General features: G+C 40.0%; 1 protein-coding gene across 8 annotated transcripts in view; it reads right to left on the reverse strand.

The window, feature by feature from the left end:
- fbrsl1 (fibrosin-like 1) overlaps positions 1-1,208 on the reverse strand; it is a 228,393-nt gene extending 227,185 nt beyond the window's left edge. For 5 of the 8 annotated variants that reach the window (XM_049763971.2, XM_049763970.2, XM_049763969.2 and 2 more), the window contains exon 1: positions 44-1,208. In XM_049763971.2, coding sequence (XP_049619928.1) covers positions 44-331 — 288 coding nt within the window. In that variant the 5' untranslated portion in view covers positions 332-1,208. The remainder of the gene's footprint in view (positions 1-43) is intronic. The other 3 variants (XM_049763975.2, XM_049763974.2, XM_049763973.2) reach the window with 1 other exon arrangement.
- Between the last annotated feature and the right edge of the window lie 21,931 nt (positions 1,209-23,139).

Consider the following 23,139-nt stretch of genomic DNA (forward strand, 5'->3'; position numbering starts at 1 on the left):
TTTGTGTGAGCAGACCGGAGGTAATAATGTGCATCCTGCTTACCTCCAGACTGTCCAGACTGATGAAACTGGCGATAGCAAATCCATCAATGATATCTTCTTCCTGTGAGCTGGACTCCCGTCTCTTCCGCCGGGGAGTGCGCGGTGATCTGGCGGCCGCTGCGGGGTGCGACGCCCTTTTAGCGTCCCTATTTGGACTGTGTTCCTCCCTGTCAGAGTACGTGGAGTTGAGATCGGGGCTGCAGGGGTCTTTGCTCCCCGTTTCTCGCAACCTTCTCACCGTTTCCTTCTTGGGTCGGCATCTCCGACCCTTCTTCAATTTCCCATCCATGTTATGAGGAGGGAAAGGGGGGCGGAGGAAAGGGGGGCGGGGTGGGGTGGGGGGGTCTTGGAGTGTCAAAACCAATGCAAACAGAACTCCACGGGAGACGCTGTCTGTCTGCGCCGTGGAATCACAAACAAAACACAGTGAACGATCCTTGGCTACGCTGCAACGACTATAAATGATCGTGTGTGTAACTCAAGCCTTGGACGCTCAATGACCTTGGGTAAAAAACCTCGGCGATCTCCATTACGACAAGCAAACGCGCAAGTATAAACATAAGCGTGAGGAGGGGAAGGCAAAAGCCACACGCTTTTGGTCACGAATCTGCACCGTGTCGAGGCGCTATCTGCTAAAGCAGGTGCAAAATGGCAGATCCAGTTCAAAATCCACGAATTAGACTCGCTTTGTAACTTTTGTTGCATCGGAACATTGACAGAGCGCCAACGCCGAACCTCGCTGCAGGGCGCAAACAGTGCAGAGAAATCATGTCTCTGGCCGTTGTTGTTTCCCCACCTCCCCGATCCATGATCCAATGTCAAAAAGAGCTCGGGGTACTATCCGGTCGAGACCGAACCCCTGGTGGTCAACCGAGGTCTGATGTGGTCCTTCAATAATCCCCGCGTGTTGAGTTGGAAGATATTATTCCTCGCTGTACTTCAAGTGTTGCGTGATACTTGTGCGCAATATAGCCGAACCGATCCGAAGCGTCCGAATCAGACAGCGGTCCAGTGTGAAATCAAACTCCATACGGCAGAGTAGCGGTCCATTCCAGCTCGGATAATGTTGGCTTCCCCCACAAATCCACTCCAGTCCTTCCCTTGGTTGCTCAGTGGCTCACGTTGCTCTCTATTCGCATAATAAGCGTTTGATAAGAGTCCTTAAAGCGACAGGAGTGATTAAAATCTCTCTCTCGCTCGCTCGCTCTCTCTCTTTCTCTCTCTCTTTCGCTTTCTCTCTCTCGCTCGCTCGCTCTCCCTCTCTCTCTCTCGATCTCTCTCTCTCTCGCCTCCCATCGCATCCTTTCATCCAAAATGAAGAGACAGTCAATCTTAACAGAAACCAGCCACAATTCCAGCACTTTTATGGATTGCAGTTTACCAGAAGGTTGCTGATGTTGAATACAACGTCATTAAAAACAACATAATCGAGAACTCTCGCCCCCGAGTTAACACATGTCATTATTTTAAACTGTCAGATGTGGTGGCACGCCTGCACGCACACGCACAAACCTTTCAAGCTCATTTTTAAATGGTTAGCTATTATCCTATCCTCGGAGCTGGTTCCCCACCCGAAAACAAAAAGTGGCATTTTATTGTCTGGTTTTCTGGAAGTAAAAAAGTCAACATGATACTCTGTCCTCCCATGTGAATAAGATTTATTTACCTGTTGGGGGAAGGGGGCAGTGTCAGGACAGAGTTCTGCAGTGTTAAGTCACTAATGCAACAGTTTAGTTACCTTTGAGATCCATCCATTCATTATCTACACCGCTTGTCCCCACGGGGGTCACAGGCGTCCTGGAGCCTATCCCAGCAGTCATCGGGCATATTGTAAATTAATACCATCAAACATTTTGCTGATCTGTATAACGTGTATCAAAATTTAAGTGATGGGAACATTTTAAAAAATATAGTGTAGTGCACAAATGTTGGGCTAAAGCAAGTTTGATGTATCAATGACTGATTTATTTAGTTCTGTTCCATTTTATGTAATAATATAAACATTTTTGAAGGGGAGCGGAAAATGGGGCTTGAGTCTGGTGCAATCGACTCGTTCAAATGAGTTTGAGTGCATTTCCTGTACAGAATCACTTCATGCTCTTATTCGTCCCTAGTTCTGTTTACCTCATCCGGGAGCATGAAGCGGTAAATGTGGGAAGCGTGACAGTTAGTGTGACCATCCGTCCATCCATCTGTCCATCCATCCGTCCATCTGTCCGTCCTCACTAGGGTTGCAGGTGTGCTAGAGCATATCCCATTTAATTTTGGTTGAAAGAAGTGTACACCCCTAATTTAATTAGGTGGTTGCCATCCAATCACAGGGCACAAAAAGACAAAAAAAAAACATTCAAACTGACACTTGAGCTTATCCCATTTGATTTTGGGTGAAAGAACTGAACACCCCTAATTAATTAATTAAGTGGTTGCCATCCAATCACAGGACACAAATAGACAAAAAAGTATTCAAACTGACACAGTTATAATTTGTTTTTTATACACACCCACTAATTAACCGATCAATTAGTGAGCACAGGTGAGGCTGTAAACTACGGGTGCATTGTTTGACAAGGCCACACAACCTTTGTCTTGCCGAAATCTGACCCTTCTGTTTTCATTAAATGATCAATATTTCTGCAGTGAAACAAATTTATTTTCATACATTACACCTCATTTGGGAAAGTTTCAGCTTTCATGAGTCATTTCTAAAGGTAATGGATGCAAAGTCAGGATATAGGCTTTTGTTTCTAGCGACAGACCTTTTGTCAGGGACTGTATTAGGATATGCTTGATCAGGAAATAACATTTTAATACCACTTTGTTTCTATAAATGTCCTTGTTTATATTTTCAAACGATCACTTTTACTACACTCTTGAGAAATCACTGGTAGCTTTTTTTTTTTTAAACAAGCTACTCATGTGGTCCTTGGGGGAACCACGTTGGAGACTCCTGCACCAGCATCTGACTTATTTTCAGGAAAAATACTTCTGGCTTGAAATAAGGTTCCTGTTTACATTTAAGTGCACAAAAAGTAACAGTTTCACAATGAACTGTCATCTGTGTTGTTTTAAAAGGGGAAATGTCATTTTACAAAAGCTCCATGTATAACTTGAGGCACTCAAGTATCTATGCTACAGAATTTTTCACAATCTTGATGTGGTGCTGAATTTATTTCAATGAATAAATTCCCCTGTAGCCTCCTTGATATTTTTTCTGTCAACAGATTATCCAACCCGACAATCTGAAGAAGTACACTGACTTAAAAGAATCCCACAGAAGTTCCCCTTCTTTGATGATGAATGGAAATATAACAAATGCCATTGTTCCTTTTCATTCAAGATTTCATTTGTTTAGTCATTGTTAGACATTGGGTGAATTTACACATGAATATTATATTTGTATTTTTCAGTCTGATAAAAATAAACGCCTGCAGATACTTACCTGTTAGTACTTGAGTTGTTTTTTTTTTTACAGAATACTTATTTAATCTTACTCAAGAGGAATACTTTTGCTTGAGTCCGATTATTCTGAAATAACAGTCCTCTCGAGTTGAATGTGTTGCTACTCTTCCCACCTCTGCTTCTGAGTCATCATTAGTTGTGTGGCTTGTGAATCATGAAGCGTTCACATCAAACGCTTTTACTGTTAATCATCTCATTAAAAGAGTTGCAAGCAACAGGAAATAGATTGTTTTCAGTGAATTTAATTATTATTTGATCATCACAGTACTACAAGGAGAGAAGCAATATATAGGCAGTTAGTATGCTGATTCCTGGGAGGGAACTTTCTTTTATGCCTTGAATCTTCCGTGAAACAGGAACGAAACGCATCAAGATGCAAAACGAAAGTACTTTTATGCTAATACAGAGCGCTGTGGGGTAAATCATCTCGAGCACTGTAGGTGATTAAACTGGATTTGACAGTTAGTGAGTGAGTATGATGAAGAGGTTCTGATACACCGCTGAGTCAGGTCGCAGAGTGCACATCTCCAAATGCTACTTGTCCGTACTTTGATGTTCATGTCTGCTAGCTTCTGTTCAAAACCTGCCATATTTATCAAAAACACGCTGTAATCTTCCATGATGTTACTTTTAAAGGACAATCGCTACATGACTTTTGGTCATGTCTTTTGGCAAATGGACTTTAAGAGAAACAGACACGAGATCATTCTCATGTTAAGATAACCTCTGCAACTCAAACCCTTCTCTGAACAGCTTTGTAAAAACTAATTCAGTAAGGAGATTAAAAAAAAACAACAACAGGGGAACAGGTATGGAGAGCAAGCCATGGAAGAGAGGAGATTACCTCAGTTTTCTTCAATGCTACTATTTGCTTTGAGCTTAATCCATAGCTAGAGACTCAGAGCTCCCCACATTGCAGCCATTCAAACACTAGTCTCTTTCAAAAGCTTAGTCTCAGCTGTGCTGCAAACTGAGAAGAGGAAGCCTGTCATGCTCGTGCTGTATGATATTCGTGTACAAGAACAGCTTTTCGTTGCTTCTTCCTCTATGGTATGGGTTCAATATGTTCCCATAATCACAGTATTTAATGCAGTTAATACAGTTAGCATGCCAAATTGGTTAGAAAAATACTGCATAACGTGTTGATTCTGGATTGAGGGGCGGGAATCTGAAGCAGATGAGAAAATTGTTTCAAGTACACACCAAAATATACTAGAAGCCAGGCTTTTACACACTGCACACAATTCGTCAAGAAATTACAAATAAGCCAAAGCAAGTTAATGTTGACATAAATCATCTAGTTGGATAACATATACAGCAATTTGTCCACACCCGGAATGTAACAGATCGAGGCCAAAAATCCATGTTTCATTTCAAGTATTGTGTAAAATTGTGGATTTTGGTCAACTGAGCTTAAGTATCGTCTGCCAACTACAGCATGGCTACGGGAAATAAATGATAAGGTTCGTCAACCAAAAATCTTCCGCAAGACTATAAAAAATTGCAGTTTAGAAAAATATCACCGTACATGAACTCTGCAATGCTGCGTTAAAGTCAAATGTTCCACACCAGATTACATACCAACACATTTTCACTGTTGAACCACGTATTTAGGTCTGGTTAAAAAAAAAAAAAAAACAAGCTTATGCTTATGTCATTCAGACAACAACACGTGTCTTTCTGCAAATATATGTAGCAGCCTCAAAAAAATCCCAGATTTCACACAAAGTCACTTAGTGAGTGAATTGATTTTTTTTACCTGAATCAGAATCGTCTTTATTGGCCAATTATATTAAACACGCAAGAAATCTATTTCTGGTAGTTGAACAGCAAACAGACCACTAAATGAAAAATATACTTTTATATAAATAGAGTCAGCGAACAATATAAGGGGACCAGTTGAACGGTAATGCTAATACAATTGTGCAAATAATGCAGATAATTGTCCAGTGGTGTGGTCATACGAATAATATCACACCAGAGATGTGCATAATGGGCAAAAATTGGGAAATTCACAAAAGAATTCTAAGTCTGTTATTTAAGAAGTTAATGGGAAAAGGGAAGAAGCTTTTGGAATGTCTGCTGTTTTTAGTTTGCAGGTTCGATGGCACCTATCTGAGGGAAGAAGCTGGAAAATGTAGTGACCAAGATGTCCAATAGAATTTTGATAGCCGTTGTCTTAGTTCTTACAGAGTGCAAGTCTTCGAGAGTAGGTGGGTCGGGGATTCCAATTATCATCTCGGCAGTCCTGACTGTCCTTTGCAGTTGGATTTCAAGTTTAAGTACTTTTATGACATGTTTGATGGTGTGCTGTAAGATTTTACCACTATAAAATGGGTGCCTTGGCTCAATAAAGGTGAGGAAACACTGGAATAGTGGATGGTCAGCCAACTTGCCATGTGCAATGTTTGAAAAGATTTTTCAAGAAACGAGTGCTTAAGTGACATTAAAATAAATCTATGGGTTTCTGCAACCGAAACACATTTCCCAACTCTGAGTAAAGAAAATCCCTTTATTTATGTATTTATTTATTTATGTATTTATGTATTTATGTATTTATTTATTTATTTATTTATTTATTTATTTATTTATTTATTTATTTATACTTTATTTATACTTTATTTATTTATTTATTTATTTATTTATTTATTTATACTGCAGATTGAGTATCAATAGATGAATCAGCATTTCATTTTTTTGATACTGCATCTGATAAGACAACTTGGAAGTACCGTTTGAGCAAAAGCACCGAGACAGACGGGTGGGTGTCTTTTGTTGTTCTGGTTGGTCCTATATCTTATTGATTGTTCCAACCATACACAGTGCTGAATGTCTACACTCAGTTTAGGACTTTTGACCTTTGCATCCACAGGATACAGTTAGAGGTGTAACCATCATGAAAACCAGAAAACTGTCTATGGGTGAAAAATTCCACTTCCAAATTGCTAAACTAAGATGAGAAGTCATTGCACAAATACTGATCATAGGCAACCGTTTAAAAGTAAATCATGAGCAAATGAGTGGCTGAGAGTTGGATTCTGTTTCTAATGTTCACATTGTTTTCCCTATGACAAATGACATATGGTTAATGGTAAATGGACTGCACTTACTATGTACTGTATTTTCCGGACTATAAGCCCCACCTAAAAATCTAAAATTTTCTCAAAAGCCGACAGTGCGCCTTATAGTCCGGTGCGCCTTATATATGGACCAAATTCCTAAATTTAAACTGGCCCGAAGCATTGTGTGGTTTGAAATCAATCATAAGTGGCCCGCTGAAGACTATGAATCATGAATCAAAAAGACTATGGATCATTATTTTGTGATTATAAGGTAATTTGTTGCATCTGAAGTTGAAATAAAAAAAATACAATGGAGAATGATTTGATTTGGATTAAAAATCTGACAGGTTGCATTAATGGTGCGCCTTATATAAGGACAAAGTTTTAAAATGGGCCATTCATTGAAGGTATGCCTTATAGTAGTTTAAGTAGTTTCTTATAGTCCGGAAAATACGGTAGTGCTTTATCTACACCGTACGATGCCCAAAGCGCTTCACTCACATTCATCCATTCACACAGACATTCATACACCAAGGGGAGGCTGCAGGCCCACTGTGAGTAAATTAGGGTTGAGTGTCTTGCTCAAGGACACTTGGACAGGGTCATCAGGGTTGAGGATTGAACCCACAACCTTGGAGATGGCCACTGAGCCACCCCATATGTCAAGAGTAAGTTATAGACGGATGTAAGGGAGAGAATCCGGTCACTTTTCAAAATGAAATATTTTTCAGTGTCAGATAATAAATAAACTGCAAGTACTGCAATTTTTTTTCTTTCATCTGTAGTAGTAGAATTAGCCTCACTGCTCCAATGCTTTAAGAGTGTTACTTTGAGCATTTGAGATTGGCTTCATTATTCTGAATACACACATCTCAGTGCTGTGTTAAATTTAAGCACCAAAAAAAAAAAAAACACTCCAGTTTAGCTCAGCATACTGTTGGACTTGGATATCTCAGTTTGTTGAACTAGCTGTCATTGAAGAATTACTATGAGGGGGAAAGAAAATAAGTGTGTGGCTTAATGCCTATAGGGCTGTTGGCTGTCTCCTTGACACATCATGGAGTAATTCACTTGTATGGTAGCAATTTATGGAGAGACCCAACAAGAAACCTGCCCGGGGGGCCTCAAACAACAAGTGCTCTCTCGAGAAACTGCAGCAAGCCATACATTTGGCCTGGTCTGGTCTGGACACTGCAAACCACAGCATGAAAAATTAACCTGCTCACTCCACAGAGCCGACCTTACATATCCTCCATACCTCTCTTGTTCTCTTCTGCTTTCTCCTTTTATCAGGCTTTTTTTCCTTTTTCTATCTTGTGTTCTTACTGTCAATACAGCCTGTCCAGTGTTATGTTGACTTTTTTTTGTCTGTGCTACAGATCTTTGGTTCAAAACCAACAGCAGTTTGTCAAATGTTGAATGCTGGCAGTCATTTACAGATGGGCTGACTGACGATGAGCTGATCATATATTTTGTGTGTAACAGAGCGAATGCATTCTCACTCAAAGATGCTCTGCCAGTTGGTACTGTTGAACTCAACATGATTAATAGTCATTTATTAGGCAATATACTACAGTCATTTATCTTCTGTACACTCAAACCACTTCTTAAAAAAAATGCATGTGATGGGTAATTACAGACCAATATCCAACCTTCCTTTTGTGTCCAAGAGTGTAAAAAATAGTTAGCAAACAGTTAAATGACTTTCTACAAAATAAATAATTTATTTAAAGACTTTCAGTCAGCAGTTTAGGGTGTACCCAGCCTACCGCCCAATGACTGCTGGAGGAGGCTCCAGCACACCCGCAACCCCCGTGAGGATAAGAGGTTCAGATAATGGATGGTTTGAATTACAGTCATTGTTATGTTTTTTGTGCGCGTGCTGCTAAATCGGTGATTCTCAACTGTTGTCACTTTGGGACCCACGTCTTTTCGTACAAATCCTCTGAAAATGCAAGTCGGCATCTTGGATTTCTAAACACCGCTTAAAACAAGGCACACCTGAACGAAACATGAATAATGGAAGCCGATTAGTCGACACAAGAAGCTGGACCGAGAAGAACTGTTGTCAGTTGACATGATATGACACATGAATCAAAATTAAATCCAATCAAAACAAAGTCAACAAAAACAAAGATCATTACACGTGCTTGCCATTAAATTGTATCTATTGGTAATAAAGAAGGCGGCTCGGTGGCGCACTGGGTAGCACGTCCGCCTCACAGTTAGGAGGGTGCGGGTTCGATTCCACCTCCAGCCCTCCCTGTGTGGAGTTTGCATGTTCTCCCCGGGCGTGGGTTTTCTCCGGGCACTCCGGTTTCCTCCCACATCCCAAAAACATGCTTGGTAGGCCGATTGAGCACTCCAAATTGTCCCTAGGTGCGAGTGCGAATGGTTGTTTGTCTCTGTGTGCCCTGTGATTGGCTGGCAACCGGTTCAGGGTGTTCCCGGCCTACTGCCCGATGACGGCTGGGATAGGCTCCAGCACGCCCGCGACCCCCGTGGGGACTAAGCGGTACGGAAAATGGATGGATAGATGGTAATAAAGAATTTGTGTGTGTAGATGTCACCCATTGCATTACGCAGGGATTCATATATGAACCACTACTATTCAGACTAAAAATGCTTCCTTGAGGACGTATTACGTATTAGAAAGTACCGTATTTTCCGGACTTTAAGGCGCACCTTCAATGAATAGCCCATTTTAAAACTTTGTCCTTATATAAGGCGCACCAGACTATAAGGCGCACCATTAATGCATCATGTCAGATTTTCAATCCAAATCAAATCATTCTCCATTTTATCTTTTTTATTTCAACTTCAGACGCAACAAATTACTTTATAATCACAAAATAATGATCCATAGTCTCTTTGATTCATAGTCTTCAGCGGGTCACTTATGATTGATTTCATGACACAATGCTTCGGGCCAGTTTAAATTTAGGAATTTGGTCCATATATAAGGCGCACTGTCGGTTTTTGAGAAAATTGTAGGTTTTTAGGTGCGCCTTATAGTCCGGAAAATACGGTACTATGTTACCTTTTGATTTTTCACAGACATCAACAATGAAACAAAATTAACACTCTCAGCTACCCAAGTTCCAGGTCTGTTTCAAAGAAACCAGAAACTGGACGACTGCGAATATATCTTAGAACTAAACCAAGCTCAACTTGAAATCACAGTCCTTGACTCACAGCAAGTCAGAGGCAAAATCTCTAATGATATAATTAGTCTAGAATGCTTTGTAATAATCCCCTGGAGCTCCGTAAGGAATCTTGGCTCCGCATACAGCAATTGTTAAAAAATATATATACATCCGTATATATACGTATATTTCCTCTTACTGGCTGATGCTCAAAAACTATTTTCATACATTTGTGACCCTGCTGTGCTGATTTATTGCAACTCTTTGCTAATAACTTGTCTAACTACTGAGTCTGTTAAGACCGTCCAGCTGATCCAAAACGCTACTGCAAGAGTTCTAAACTGAATCAAGAGGAGGGATGATATTACTCCTATTGTAGTGTCTCTGCACTGACCTCATATAAAATTTTGAATTTACATAAAAAGCACTACATACACAAGCACCATTGTACCTTCAAGAGCTCATGGTGCCTTATCAACCTAGTAGAATGCCACACTCAAAGAGCTTACAATTAATTCTCCATGCATTTTTGTTTTGTCAAGAATGAGAGGTAAAGCGTTCAGCTATCACGCTCTTCTCTAGGGAACCATCTTTCTGATTCAGTCTGGAGGGTAGAGACACTCTATTCAAAATAAACTTATAACTTTGCTTAATAATAAAGCTTACAGTCAGGGGTGGCTTGACTTGTCCTGGCTCATCTCATTTTCACGTCAATTTCTCAGTGACTTGACATTTGTAAAAACATGGAAAATGAGTTCTTCCAACAACTTTGGGTTTGCTGTTCAGATGTGTTGTGCCATCTTCGAGTGAGACGATAATAAAAGTATGTTTTTTGTTATTGTTGAGCAGTCCATCTTTCATATATTATGATTTTGAAAATTAATATATATTAAAACACCCTTCTGTACAGTGATTCAATAAAACAGATGTGTACATATTTTGTGCTAATTAAAAATGGCATTTCTGTCATATATCTGATTAGGAAGTGTAGTAGTAGTGCTGGCAGACAAAGTTTGTCCCCCACCCAACCCTCCATTGTTTAAGTTGCCCATTCCTGGTGTTGTATATCTGTGTGGTTCTTGGCCTGCTCAATATATAAAGTGCCTTCAGATAACTTCTGTTGTGAACTAGCGCTCCATAAATAAGATTGACTTAACTTGAGTAATGTGAAGATGTCTGTTGCCACTGAGGACTAAATCAGTTGACAGTGATCAATTCAAAGAAGTCAGGAAGCAAGAAAAAGCGAGTAAGGAAACTGGCAACTGCAAAGTAGCAAGGTGTCAATAATTGAAGACATAGGTTGTAAATCTAAGTGCCTTTAGATATTTCGAACCGCTTGGGTGGAAAGTTTAATCAAACAGAACGATCAGCTCCTGAGCTGTGAGGATGCTAGAGTTGAATTTATTAGAAGCCATCGAAGAAGCTGCGGGCTTTTTATTGCAGGCATCATTCAGAGTGAAATTAGCAGTGTGACCTGCTATTTTAGCGAAATAACTTGAGCGCAGAAATTGATGTGGCTGAATGTCATGTTAAATGTCACGTTAATAAAGAAGTTGTTTCTTAGAATTGTGTTCACCACTCGGCTCTTTTCATTCTTAAGATCCTTCTTCGTCCGTCACTGTCATTGCCTAGGAAATATCTTGAGGTTCCATTCATTTTTCTAATCTGGTGCTCTCATACATGTAATTTATTGTAAAGATTGTGAAGTCATTATTAAATAATTATTAATTGATAATATATCAGCGATATAATTTGGCGCTTTTGAAGATAATAATAATGATATATTTCCTCCAGTTAGGTGTGCTCTGTGATATAAATCTGGGCGCAGGCATGGGAGCTTTGGTTGAATCTGACACGGCCACAAATGTGCTATCAAAATGCATTGTGTTCATGTTTCATCTGTTGAAAACCTCAAGAGAATCAAAAAAAATGTGTGAGCCCTTGAGCAGAATGTGAGAACCGTGAGCGACCCCATGGAGAGTAAACCTGAGCAAACAGACAGCGAAGGAACCGATCAATGAAGAGCTGACAGGATATTGAGGGAAAAAAAATCCACATCTTTTGAAATAAATTCTTCCAGTGCCATCCCCTGCTGGAGTTTTAATGACTGTGTGTTTCTGGTAATTTAAAACTGAGTTTAAGGCTGTATAAAACAAACTACCGTTTCTCCCACATGACATTTTGAATGTTGTGAGGATAGACTTCCACCGCTAAAGAGTGAAGATGGTTTAGGACACTGGTGTCAAACTCAAGGCCCGGGGGCCAGATCAATTTATGTGGCCGGCGAAGACAAATTGTCTATCAAATTCATGTCATTATTAAAATTGAAAATTGTCTTCACTTTTAAAAATCATCTTTTTAAAATATTTGAACAGTTTTTACTCGTCTGATTTGAAAATGAGTTATTTGTCAGTTTGTTTTGTAGCTTATACTGTATATAATATGAGGCATTCATACATTTCTTTGGATTGACGGTCATAATTTCCTTCCAACGAAAACTATTACTAAGATGCGGCGTGCAACTAAAATGAGTTTGACACCCCTGGTAGGAGGTACACTAGTGCAGACCTGGGCACCAGCCACCACCCCCCATCGAGGTGACTCCAGATGGAAACCCCAGTGGCCTGCATCCAGGCAAGGGAAAACGCAGTACACAGTTTTTATTTATAAGAGGTCTTTGTATGGTCCCTCACCAAGAAGCTGCTTGCCTTGGGTTGCCCTGCCAGACACTAAAGCCCCGAGCAAATCACTGGGACACACAAACCCCTTTACCGCGATAATGTGAGGGCTCAGGGTGGATTTAATTGAACTAATTACGTCTTCAATTTACCCAAAAAGCATTTTTTGGAGTTTGGGATCAGGCCAGAGCATCTGGAGAAGACCCATGCTAGCACATGGAGAATATGTAAACTACATTGGAAGGAGCCCAGATCTCCAACCTGAAAAGTGAAGGTAGCTGCACTAAAAACTCAGCTACCATGCCACCTTTTCAAGTCATTAATTCTTACTGTCAGGCATGTTGAAAGTTTTCAACAGAATGTGTGTCACAGTTGCTTTGCAAAGAAAAAACACTTGCTACAATGCACCTCACTCTGCTCTTTCCCTTTGTCCATTGCTATAGTACACATGATCTCATTGAGTCTGGGCAAACAAATGAGAGAGGCTTTGAGAATAACAAACGAGTAGAGAATCAACAATGCGCAGATTGAAAGTTAAAATGCTATAAACATGAGTGTGTATTGTAATAGAGCGAGAGGCAATGAGAAGGACCATTATGCTGAGCTTCTTAGAAAGCTCCCCTGGCTTTCACAAGGCTTTTGATGAGCAAACAGCAGCCCAGAGATAAAACACACTCATAGGCACGGCTGGATTTGCATGTAAAGAGACTCGGCTTTTCACACACTGTAAGCTATCTACTCCAGGCAAATAAAGAAACATTATGTTTTCAATGCCACTTTTTCAATGCTCCTTAATTGTTTCATTTTTCCTGATGAGTCAACTAATTAATCCAAAATATTTATATTGATGAAGAAGAAGACTTGTGACGGCACAGCAGGGATATTCACCGTTTACAGCACCAAGCAATAATATTATGAAGAGAACAATTTGCACACTTTACAAATTGTGTAAATTATACACTAAAATTCAACAATTTCCCAACATTGTCTAAAGCTTGCTATCCTTAGGCTAACTTTAGTGTACGGTTTCACAACGTTAGCTGGCACTGGATATGTGTCACTCACTTGGAAGATGTTTTTTTTCTTTCTTGTAGTATTTCCAGCAATCCCGTACCATTCAAGGTGACGTGACCTGTCAATCACCTGACTGCTGTATTTTGACTGAGTTGCTCGCTTTACTTGCTATAATGAGCTATTTACGTCCACGTTCCAAAAACATGCATGATAGGCTGATTGACTTGTCCAAATTGCCAATATGTGTGATTGTAACCGGTTTATCTATGTGTGCTCTGTGATTAGGCAACCAGTTCTGGGTGTACCCCCCTATTGCTCTAAGACTGCTGGGATAGGCTCAAGAAGGAGGGAGGGAGGGAGAGGGGAACGGATTGACTTGATTATGAAATTTCTTAAGTGAAACCTATTAATGTACTACAAGTTCATTTGCCTGGAGGCGGAATCTTTCATTGTGTTGCACTACTATAGCACTGTGTTCCTCAATACTTAAATTATCCAGCACGATTTCTATGTTTTTGGTGCTTGCCTCATTACTTCCAACAAAATGGTCTAGATAAGGATGAAAACAGCAGCTCGGCATTGTGGCTCTGGCATCCGTGAGGGAAATTATCTGAATTGAGAAGGTAATGAGCTTGAGAGCAATGAGCGCACAAGGCTCACTGGTTTTCTTTCATGTGATTGGGGTTTACCAAAGAGACCAAAACAAACACTACGTAAGATGAATACAGTTTTATTTTGCTGATTGTCATTTGCAAGCTAATGTGTCAAGCTAATGTGTGTATCATCATTTTAATCAGCAATTGCTATATTTTCTGTTCTTGAGATACAGTTTTTGATATACATGCATTGGTATGTCCAATAAATAAAACCCCACCACTAAGAGACACCCAGACAAATATGGCCCAATAATTTAGGCAGAAAGATGCACATATTGTCCACACAGTGCAAGTAAATAAAGCGTGATTAAAGTGTGAAGCCGAGTTGTTGACAGACACGCTTCTACAATATGTCTCTGTTTATGTTCAGTGAGTTTGCTGCTTCTCATCTGATCTGTAGTTAATCTCATCGATGTCCCTTGTGGGAGGAAATGACAAGGATAGAAACAGAAATAGAATTACTTTCCGCTGCAGCCTGACGAGCTTTTCAGAGCTAAGGCTCTCTGGGGAGCTTTTTTATGTCCAAAACCTTTCACGGGACTTCCTTGACTCAAGTGATTATGCTTATAGTGTGTCTGTGTTGCATATGTGTGTGTATGCATGTTCAGTCTTTACTCTTGAACTATAAAGCACTTGAGTGAGGGTTTTCTACTCTTCCTGTACCACGGAGCTTCTGGGTGTTAATAGTATATTTCATTACATTTGACTAATTTAAAGCATAGAAAAGTCAACAAAATGTATGTCCACTTATCCCTCTAGACTTGCCACTATAGTAAAATGAACCTTTAAGCACAAACATCCATTATGAGTCAGATCCCTTGAAATACTTGATTTCTGGCCACTCGGATATATATATATATTAAAAAAAAAGTGCAAATAGAGAGCAGGTTTGTTGATGTCTTCCTTTGGTGGTTCTGGTGCGCGCTCCGCTCACTGATAGCCTGTCTTTTGGGATCCACTTCACCTCCGTGTACGAAAGTTCTATACCAGAAAAAGATGAGTCTATCTGCTCTCTTAGGCATTCTGCTGGTTTCAAACTTTTATAAACGCAAGCCAAAACAGTGTTAGAGAACATGGCGTTCTGTTAGGAATATACTTGCGAGTGCTGTCTCAGATATGCTTAGTTTCCAGCTGTGCTTAAAGCAGTTCTCACAATTTGTACACGCTGAAAAGCAGAGGAAGAGATAAAGTGACAGAGTGAGGGAGAGAAACTGGATGAATTCTCCACCTCACTTCACTTCTGCCTAGGACCCAGAGGTTTCTTGCAAAGCTTTTAGTGTGATGGATCAAACAGCAGCTGGAGCCGCTTCCCAGCCTACCCAGCAAACTACTAGCTTTGATATTTCAGTCACTATCAGCCTCTGCTTCTGTCTGTTGTCTGTCGATACGACCAGGTAAATTAATCTCTTGGTTTGCTCCTTTCACAACCTCACCTCACTCAAATTGTATCCATGCTTCATTCATTGAGAATTTCATTCCACTATAAGCCCTTTCTGTTTTACACTACATGGCAGAAGGTGAATGGGTTTGTCATTATAATTACTGGCAGCCCTGCAGGCAGAAAGTAAGATTGGCTTTCAGTTCAACCACAAATGAGGAAGTGAACCCGCTCGTTTTGTTCTCGTCTATTCGTTTTCAAGCAAATTGAAGACAGTGAACCGGGTCGCTTGTGCTTTTGTGTCACAGGAGGTTGACAAATCTTATCTATTACTGCCAATGGCCAGTGGTGCCCAACCGATCGATCGCAGTCTACTACTGATACCAATTCGACTGCGACTGGTGTAAATGAAAAAGATACCTGTTTTTGTTTGCATTTTATCCATCTATTATCTGAACCGCTTATCCTCAAGAGGGTCGGCGGCGTGCTGGAGCCTATCCTAGCTGACTTTGTGCAGTAGGCAGGGGACACCCTGGATCGGTTGCCTGCTAATTGCAGGGCACGCGGAGACGAACAACTATTCACACACACCTCAGGGCAATCTGGAGTGCTCAATCGGCCTACCATGCATGCTTTATGATGTGGGAGGAAACCGGAGTACCCGGAGGACCATGCAGGCCACGGGGCGAAAATGCAAATAGAAAAAACGTAGTCGGGATCAAACTCGCAACCTCCACGCTGTGAGGCAGACGTGCTAACCAGTCGTCCGCCATGCCATTCCCCATTAATACATGCAATCTTTAAATGGCCAAGACAAACACTAAAGTGACAGTCAATAATATACTAAATATTTTCTTTGAAGTGGACTTAAGTAGAGTTGTGTATATAAAATTTGGTGGCGATTGGTCAATGATTTCCAACTCTAGGTGAAAACAGAAGATAAATCAGGAATGCCACAATGCTTGTCTCCTTCATTCAATGGTGTTGTCAGGCATCAAATAAATTATGTAACGTTTACATTGTCTGCTGTGGACATTCACCTCCAAGCTTTACCAGCAGAACATTTGTTTTTGCTCATAAGAATGGCAACAACGGCCATCAGTGCAAAAGGCACATCTATATTGAAGTGGCCAACAGTAACAACTGACACCGGTCACTCTCTCTTTTCCTGCTGTCTTTCTTTGCTTTTTCATAAGGGTGGTTTCAGGGCTGTGACTTTATCACATAAATATAGCCGCGGACTCCTGGGACTGAAAGCAGAACGGAAACCTGCATAGGCAATAAACTAGAGCTTGTATGAGACCAATTACACAAAACATAAGCCGATGATTGTACCCATATCTCATATTAAGATTAGCAACACGATAACAATGGGAGAGTAATGACCCATTGAAATGGGGTTGTTATTGGCAGAATCACTTTTTATTGCTCTCCATGACTCACATTTTCACCCAGGGTCAGCTTTTCTGCATGCTTAATTTACAGAGAGCTAAATGAGACTTTTTCTGTGGCCTCTGCCATTCTATTGATCCTCTACGCTAGTGCTCTAAGAGGAGTTTATAATGAAATTTGTATGGTGCTAAAGGTAATTAATTACAGAGCCACCAGCGGGGATAATGTGTCCATTGGTACTTGATTTGAGAGCGCGAGTGAGAGTAGGACCATTATGTTTATTTACAGTGCATTACAGTACATCTCATTCAGCCAATCCATATGCAAGTGTGTCTCATGCAAGTATAAAGAAATGATGGTGAACAATAATTCAAAAGCAAAATGTGGTGAACAATGAGGCAACACGCCACAGGAATATATATGTAATACTGAAACAAGCAGTAAATATGTACAATTTGCAAACAGCTCTCACATGGATCTGGCTACTTAAGAATCAATCAACATAAGAATCAATCAACTTGATCAACATGCTACTGTAGAGATCATCAAAAGGTGTTAATTATCGGAGTCCACTTGTCAAAAAATGTAACCTATATTAATCAAGTACAAATATTTCTTTATTTCACAGAAAAATATCAATTTGTGAGTAAATTGAAATCATTTATTTATTACTTTCGCACCATTTTTGGTTGGCAATGTGCCATGAAAATATTCAAATAGAAAATGGGTGCCTTGGCTTAATACAGACTGTTGTAAACTAATGCTGAAACTAAGATAGCTGAGCAAATCTGTACTATTAATGAATGAATGCATATTTTCAAGAGACTTCAACTCCTGGAAAGCCCACTGCATGCTCAAACAATTTACCTTCTGTTTCATCAGAAAAATATGGTCAAACAATAAGAACCTAATGACACTATTGATCAAAATGATAAGGAAAATGTGTCAACTCTTCAAGTTAGTGATATAGATCAGAACCCGGTGAGAAAGTTGAGCCCCAACAGCAGTCTGGTTAAATAAGAGGTACAAATCCTGCAGTGTTGATCTGTCACAGTGGCTTAAGCGGCCAGACAGGATGGCATGTTCGGGGCTGAACAGGAAAACAGAGGCGTGTAACAAAGGTCCTGGAGGGAAAACTGACAGTGTTTGACAAGGGAAACATAATGTGGGCGTACTGTATATGTGAACTCAAATTAACCCAACTTTATTTCTATAGCGCTTTAAGGGGGGAAAGGAAGTGAATAAAATCCATTAGAGCACCCATTAATGGGCGTGTAAATTGTAATTTTAGTAAATCGCGTCCACCAACAGCGCGCGCAATCACACAGAATGAACATGAAATCTAGATTCTTTAGTGGCGTGCAATGCACACTAGGTGGCCAGGGCTAATTACCACATTACAAATTATCACATCAAATGAAAACCTAGCTCTCTTACAAAACACCACATCTTTTATGGCGGTAAATATAAATTAGAAAAAAAAAAACATCTTTTGGTTCTTTGTAATTGAGGCAGGCCTAAATTACAATCATTTTAAAATAAAAAATCCCTCAGAGATTTTTTTATGCCTTTTTGATGATTCTCAATACACATTGGTTGCAATTGGAAACCAGTTGTGGTATATTCTGGTCCATTTTTTTTTTTTTAATCACTGTCAATCACTGCATCACCTGTCCTGTTTACTCTTTACTGATGTCATCTTCTGTTAAAAATCAACTGGTGAGAGTAAAACACATCGTTATGTTGTACTTCTTCAGTCGTGCCACTTCATAAAAACAAACATAAATCAAACTTCAACAACTATCAGTGGATTTCCGAAAAAACCTGACAAATTCAGTAATATCACATTCTCCATAACGGGCTGCCACACTCGTCTCTGCTCAGAAGAAGTAGTTCTGCACAAACACAAACTCTGTCATTACATCCTTGAGCAAGCCATTGGCACACTGTAAAAATCACTGCTGACCAGAAATTGGTTGTTGATGAAGATAAGACCAAATCCATGGTATTCTCAAGCGCAAGGATTATTAAAAAAAAAAATGTACCTATCACCTCGCTAACAGAACACAAATATTTGGGCATTCGGGCAGACCCCAAATTCACATTTTAAAGTCTTATCAATACACTCAGAAGTAAGGTAAAGCTAAAAACAGGTTATACACAAACACAAAATAAATGTTTGCCTCGTGTGTTGGAAATGGCATTATTTTTATCATCGTTGGAATATTGCAAGATTATTTGTAGAAATGCCATCACACTAAAACTATAACAGCCGCTCCACCTGAAGGAAGGCTATAGTACAATTCCCTGTTAGCAAAACGCATAAAACATAAACTATAGCTCTACTCACTCATTGCACTTTATAGTAGAAGGTGGGATGGTCACCTTGATCTGTACAACAAGATACACTTGCTCATTTTCATTTAAAAAAGTATTCTAAATCATGAATGGCAATATGGCACCATACATCAGCATTTAATTAAACTTAAAGCCTCCATATAAAACACCTCAATAGGGTCAAGTCACCATTTAATGCTCAAAGCGACTTGGACAAAGAGTGAATTTGGTTATAAAAAAAATGCTTTTAGTTTTTCTCCTGCATCTTTCCGGAACACTCATATAATTTTTTTTATAGTGTACCGTAATATAATCAAGCACTGTTTTGATTTCAAATAAAACTGTTTTGAGAATATTGTTTTCTTGTTATTTTGTGTCTCCCCTAAGTCCTCTCAATAGAGTAATTGTAATTTAGAGCTTGCCCTCAGTGTTTTCTCAAGATTAAAATAAATGTTGCACTGAATTATTTACTGTACAGTGAACATGGGGAAATGAACAACTGGCATAAAACATCATAGCTTAAATGTATATGCCAAAGCTATAGGTCTTCAAAAAATTCCTAGAAATGAAACCACAAATGATAAACCACTATCTTAATTTTAATCACTGACCAAATCCATAGAACACAAATGATTTAAACACCAGTAACCTCTATTTACAATGTGTCATGTGCATTCTTAAATTGTTAGTTAACTATAGTGAGGTCATGATCTATGAATTGGGTCTAAAATAATCCATCCATCCATCCATCCATTTTCTGAACCGCTTAGTCCCCACGGGGGTCGCGGGCGTGCTGGAGCCTATCCCAGCCGTCATCGGGCAGTAGGCGGGGGACACCCTGAACTGGTTGCCAGCCAATCGCAGGGCACACAGAGACAGACAACCAATCGCACTCACACTCACACCTAGGGACAATTTGGAGTCTTCAATCGGCCTACCAAGCATGTTTTTGGAATGTGGGAGGAAACCGGAGTACCCGGAGAAAACCCACGCGGGCCCGGGGAGAACATGCAAACTCCACACAGGGAGGGCCGGAGGTGGAATCGAACCCGCACCCGCCTAACTGTGAGGCGGACGTGCTACCCAGTGCGCCACCGAGCCGCCGTGGGTCTAAAATAATAAATATGTTAAATATTTTTCAATCAATCATTTCAATGTTTAGTAAAGAAACATCATGAATTAACAGATTATATTTTATGCTCATCAAACTAACATTAAAAAAAAATTATGCTCAGTGCTGTCAGACGATTCTGGAAGACTGAAGCTGCAGAGGACAAGGATGATTGATTGAGATCTAGAACAGGTTTTGCTTTGCTGACACTGACAAGGAGGAATCAAGTTAACAGGACAGACACGTGAGGGACAACAGACAGGTGACATATGAAGACTGAATGTTGAATCTTTGTAAACAATCGGCAAACACTGACTCGACGATATTTTGACCTTATTTCATGAAGCTCACAGGGTAGTTTAGGCACACATTTAGATTAAAGAAAATCTCAACAGTTTTTTTTCTAGTTTAGTGATTTCTTTCTTCAGTCTCTGCTGCGCCAGTAAATGATTCAGCACAAAATCCCTTGATACTAGATGGATGGGACTATTTGCAATGGGCCACCCCATTTACATGTGGATGAAATAGTTGGTACCCTTCTGTTAAAGAAACAAAAACCCTCAAAGGTCACGAAAATAAGTTGCAACCAGTGGTAGTGGAATTTGCCAAAATGTATATTGACAAGCCTGTGGGAAAATGTGCTTCAGACTGATGAGACAAAAGTGGAGCTTTCACTTCTGCTCTGTGTAAACACAGAGCAGAGGAAGCTTGGTTATGTTGTTTGCTACTCTAGCAGCAATTTGCAGTGACAAGCACGCACAAAATACACAGCCAACTCTCCCAGTTACAAAGCATATTTGGCATTTATAGCCACCAATGAGGTAAGTGTAGGGCGCCATCACTTTTGAGCAGACAAGGCCAGTTTCATTTATTTATTCATGATATCTGGTGTTCTGGTCTTTTGTAACAGAGGTACCAGCAATTGTGTGCGCGTGCGTGTGTGTGTGTGTGTATAACAAGTGTATGAACACAATTATACAAAATAGTGGTATTAAATTAACCTCAAAGAGAAATCTTTACATGTTTCCCTCTGCCCATCTGGAGTGAAACTGCTGTGACAGCCCCGAGGTGTCCCTCGATCACGCACGATCATGGCATTGCAGGCACTTTCAAAGGACATCCTATTCAGCAAAGAACGACACAGACACTTCAATCAGAGAGAAAGGCTATTGATGCATCAGGGACTACTGCTGTAATGGAATTCACATTGTGCAATTTTTCCCCACGCGTTACATCAAGTTGAATGCGCCAAATGTTATTTGTAGAGTGCTGCAGAGGTTCACTTTTGTTTAAACCTGAAGTGAAATTTCACTCTAGTCTGTAAAGTGTCTTTCTACAATATGGGATTTGCTGGATGATCATCTGTAATGTATTCATGTTCTTACTGTCTAATGCTTTAATCAAACATCATATTCAAATCTACAATCACCACTTGTGTCTGTCTTGTGTATATTAAATGTTTGGCATAAACACTGTTAATGATAAGCCCACCAATTAGAAAGATGATGGATCCCCAATAATGGTGGTAGGCTATGTAAAATTGGCAACTTCCTCGCACAATGATCAAGAGCAATCTTTCATTTGTGAAGAGGAATTAGGCCTCTAATCCTGTCCCTGGTCTACAGGATTGCATAACCATGCAGCAGAGAGAAATAAGAAAAGAAAATGTTGCTGGTATTGTTACTGATATACGCATGAGAAAATTTAACGAATGGCAAAATTTGATGACACTATACCTATGGATGACCAGGATTTGTTTAGTGCAAAAATAAACTAAATTGTGTAACCCAATCAACACATTAAAAGCTCTAATAAAGCTATTTAGATTCTTGTACATTATGTACACTCAAAATAGCCATCTTTGTCGTTTTTAGCTTCTCATTTCCAAAGGTAATAAAATGTAACATAAAAATATCCATTACACCAACAGAACATTTGGTGATATATTCCAAAATGCAAAGAGGCGCACAGTGAAAACACCCTTCGACTGCATTTCTAAATCTGTATTGCTGGCAGTGCTATAAACGGGATGCTCAATAAATCCATCAGTTTGTATTCCCATTGGCTGTGGCAGCTCCATTAGCCATCTAAGAGTGTTGGCTGATGGCTGATCCAGAGAATGTTGCTTTAGATAGCCCTGTCACTACAATGTAGTGATTGTCTCCAAACGCAATGGGTTTGACCTTTGAACCTCCAACTCCTCGGCTGGGATAAAATGCTGACACGATACACTTTTACCTTATGAGTTTCTTGCTATATGTGCCTCTTTTTTACCAGCAGCAGCAGCAGCAGCAGCAGCAGAGGCAAGAGGCAATCCCCTCCAATAAAAGGACACAATATGTACATATATATGTATTGTGTAATCCGTCCGTCCAGCCATCCGTCTACATCAAACATCAAAATTATTTTGAATATCATTGCCCGTACCTACTGTAGGTACGTATTTCGATTTCCACTTGCAGCCTTTGAGAATGGCAGCCTTCTCTTTTCTTCAATACTAAAAGAGAAGGGAAGGCAGCCTGGGCAATTCTCTGTGAGTCCCTCGCGGGGGACCGCGGTGATAAAAGTGATAATGATGAGTCATGATACGATATCTGAGCTCTTCAACAGCTTAAAATGACTGGAAGGAACTTAGCACATCTTTTATTCCAAGATATGACCACAGCAGATATCCTTGTACGTATTTTCTTTTTAGTGGAGTGGATTTCATGCTCATGTTTGATTTGGGATATTTGGGTACTCTTCTGGACCTTGACTGCAGTGTAGTGGGAAAAAAAAAGTATGGACTAATTCCAGCCATGAAGATTCAACAGATTGCCCATGAATGAGGAAGCAAACAGAAGTTGTGGCAGCGGCGACGAGCT

The sequence above is a fragment of the Syngnathus scovelli genome, chromosome 3 (genome assembly GCF_024217435.2).
Source record: "Syngnathus scovelli strain Florida chromosome 3, RoL_Ssco_1.2, whole genome shotgun sequence".
Lineage (NCBI taxonomy): Eukaryota > Metazoa > Chordata > Actinopteri > Syngnathiformes > Syngnathidae > Syngnathus > Syngnathus scovelli.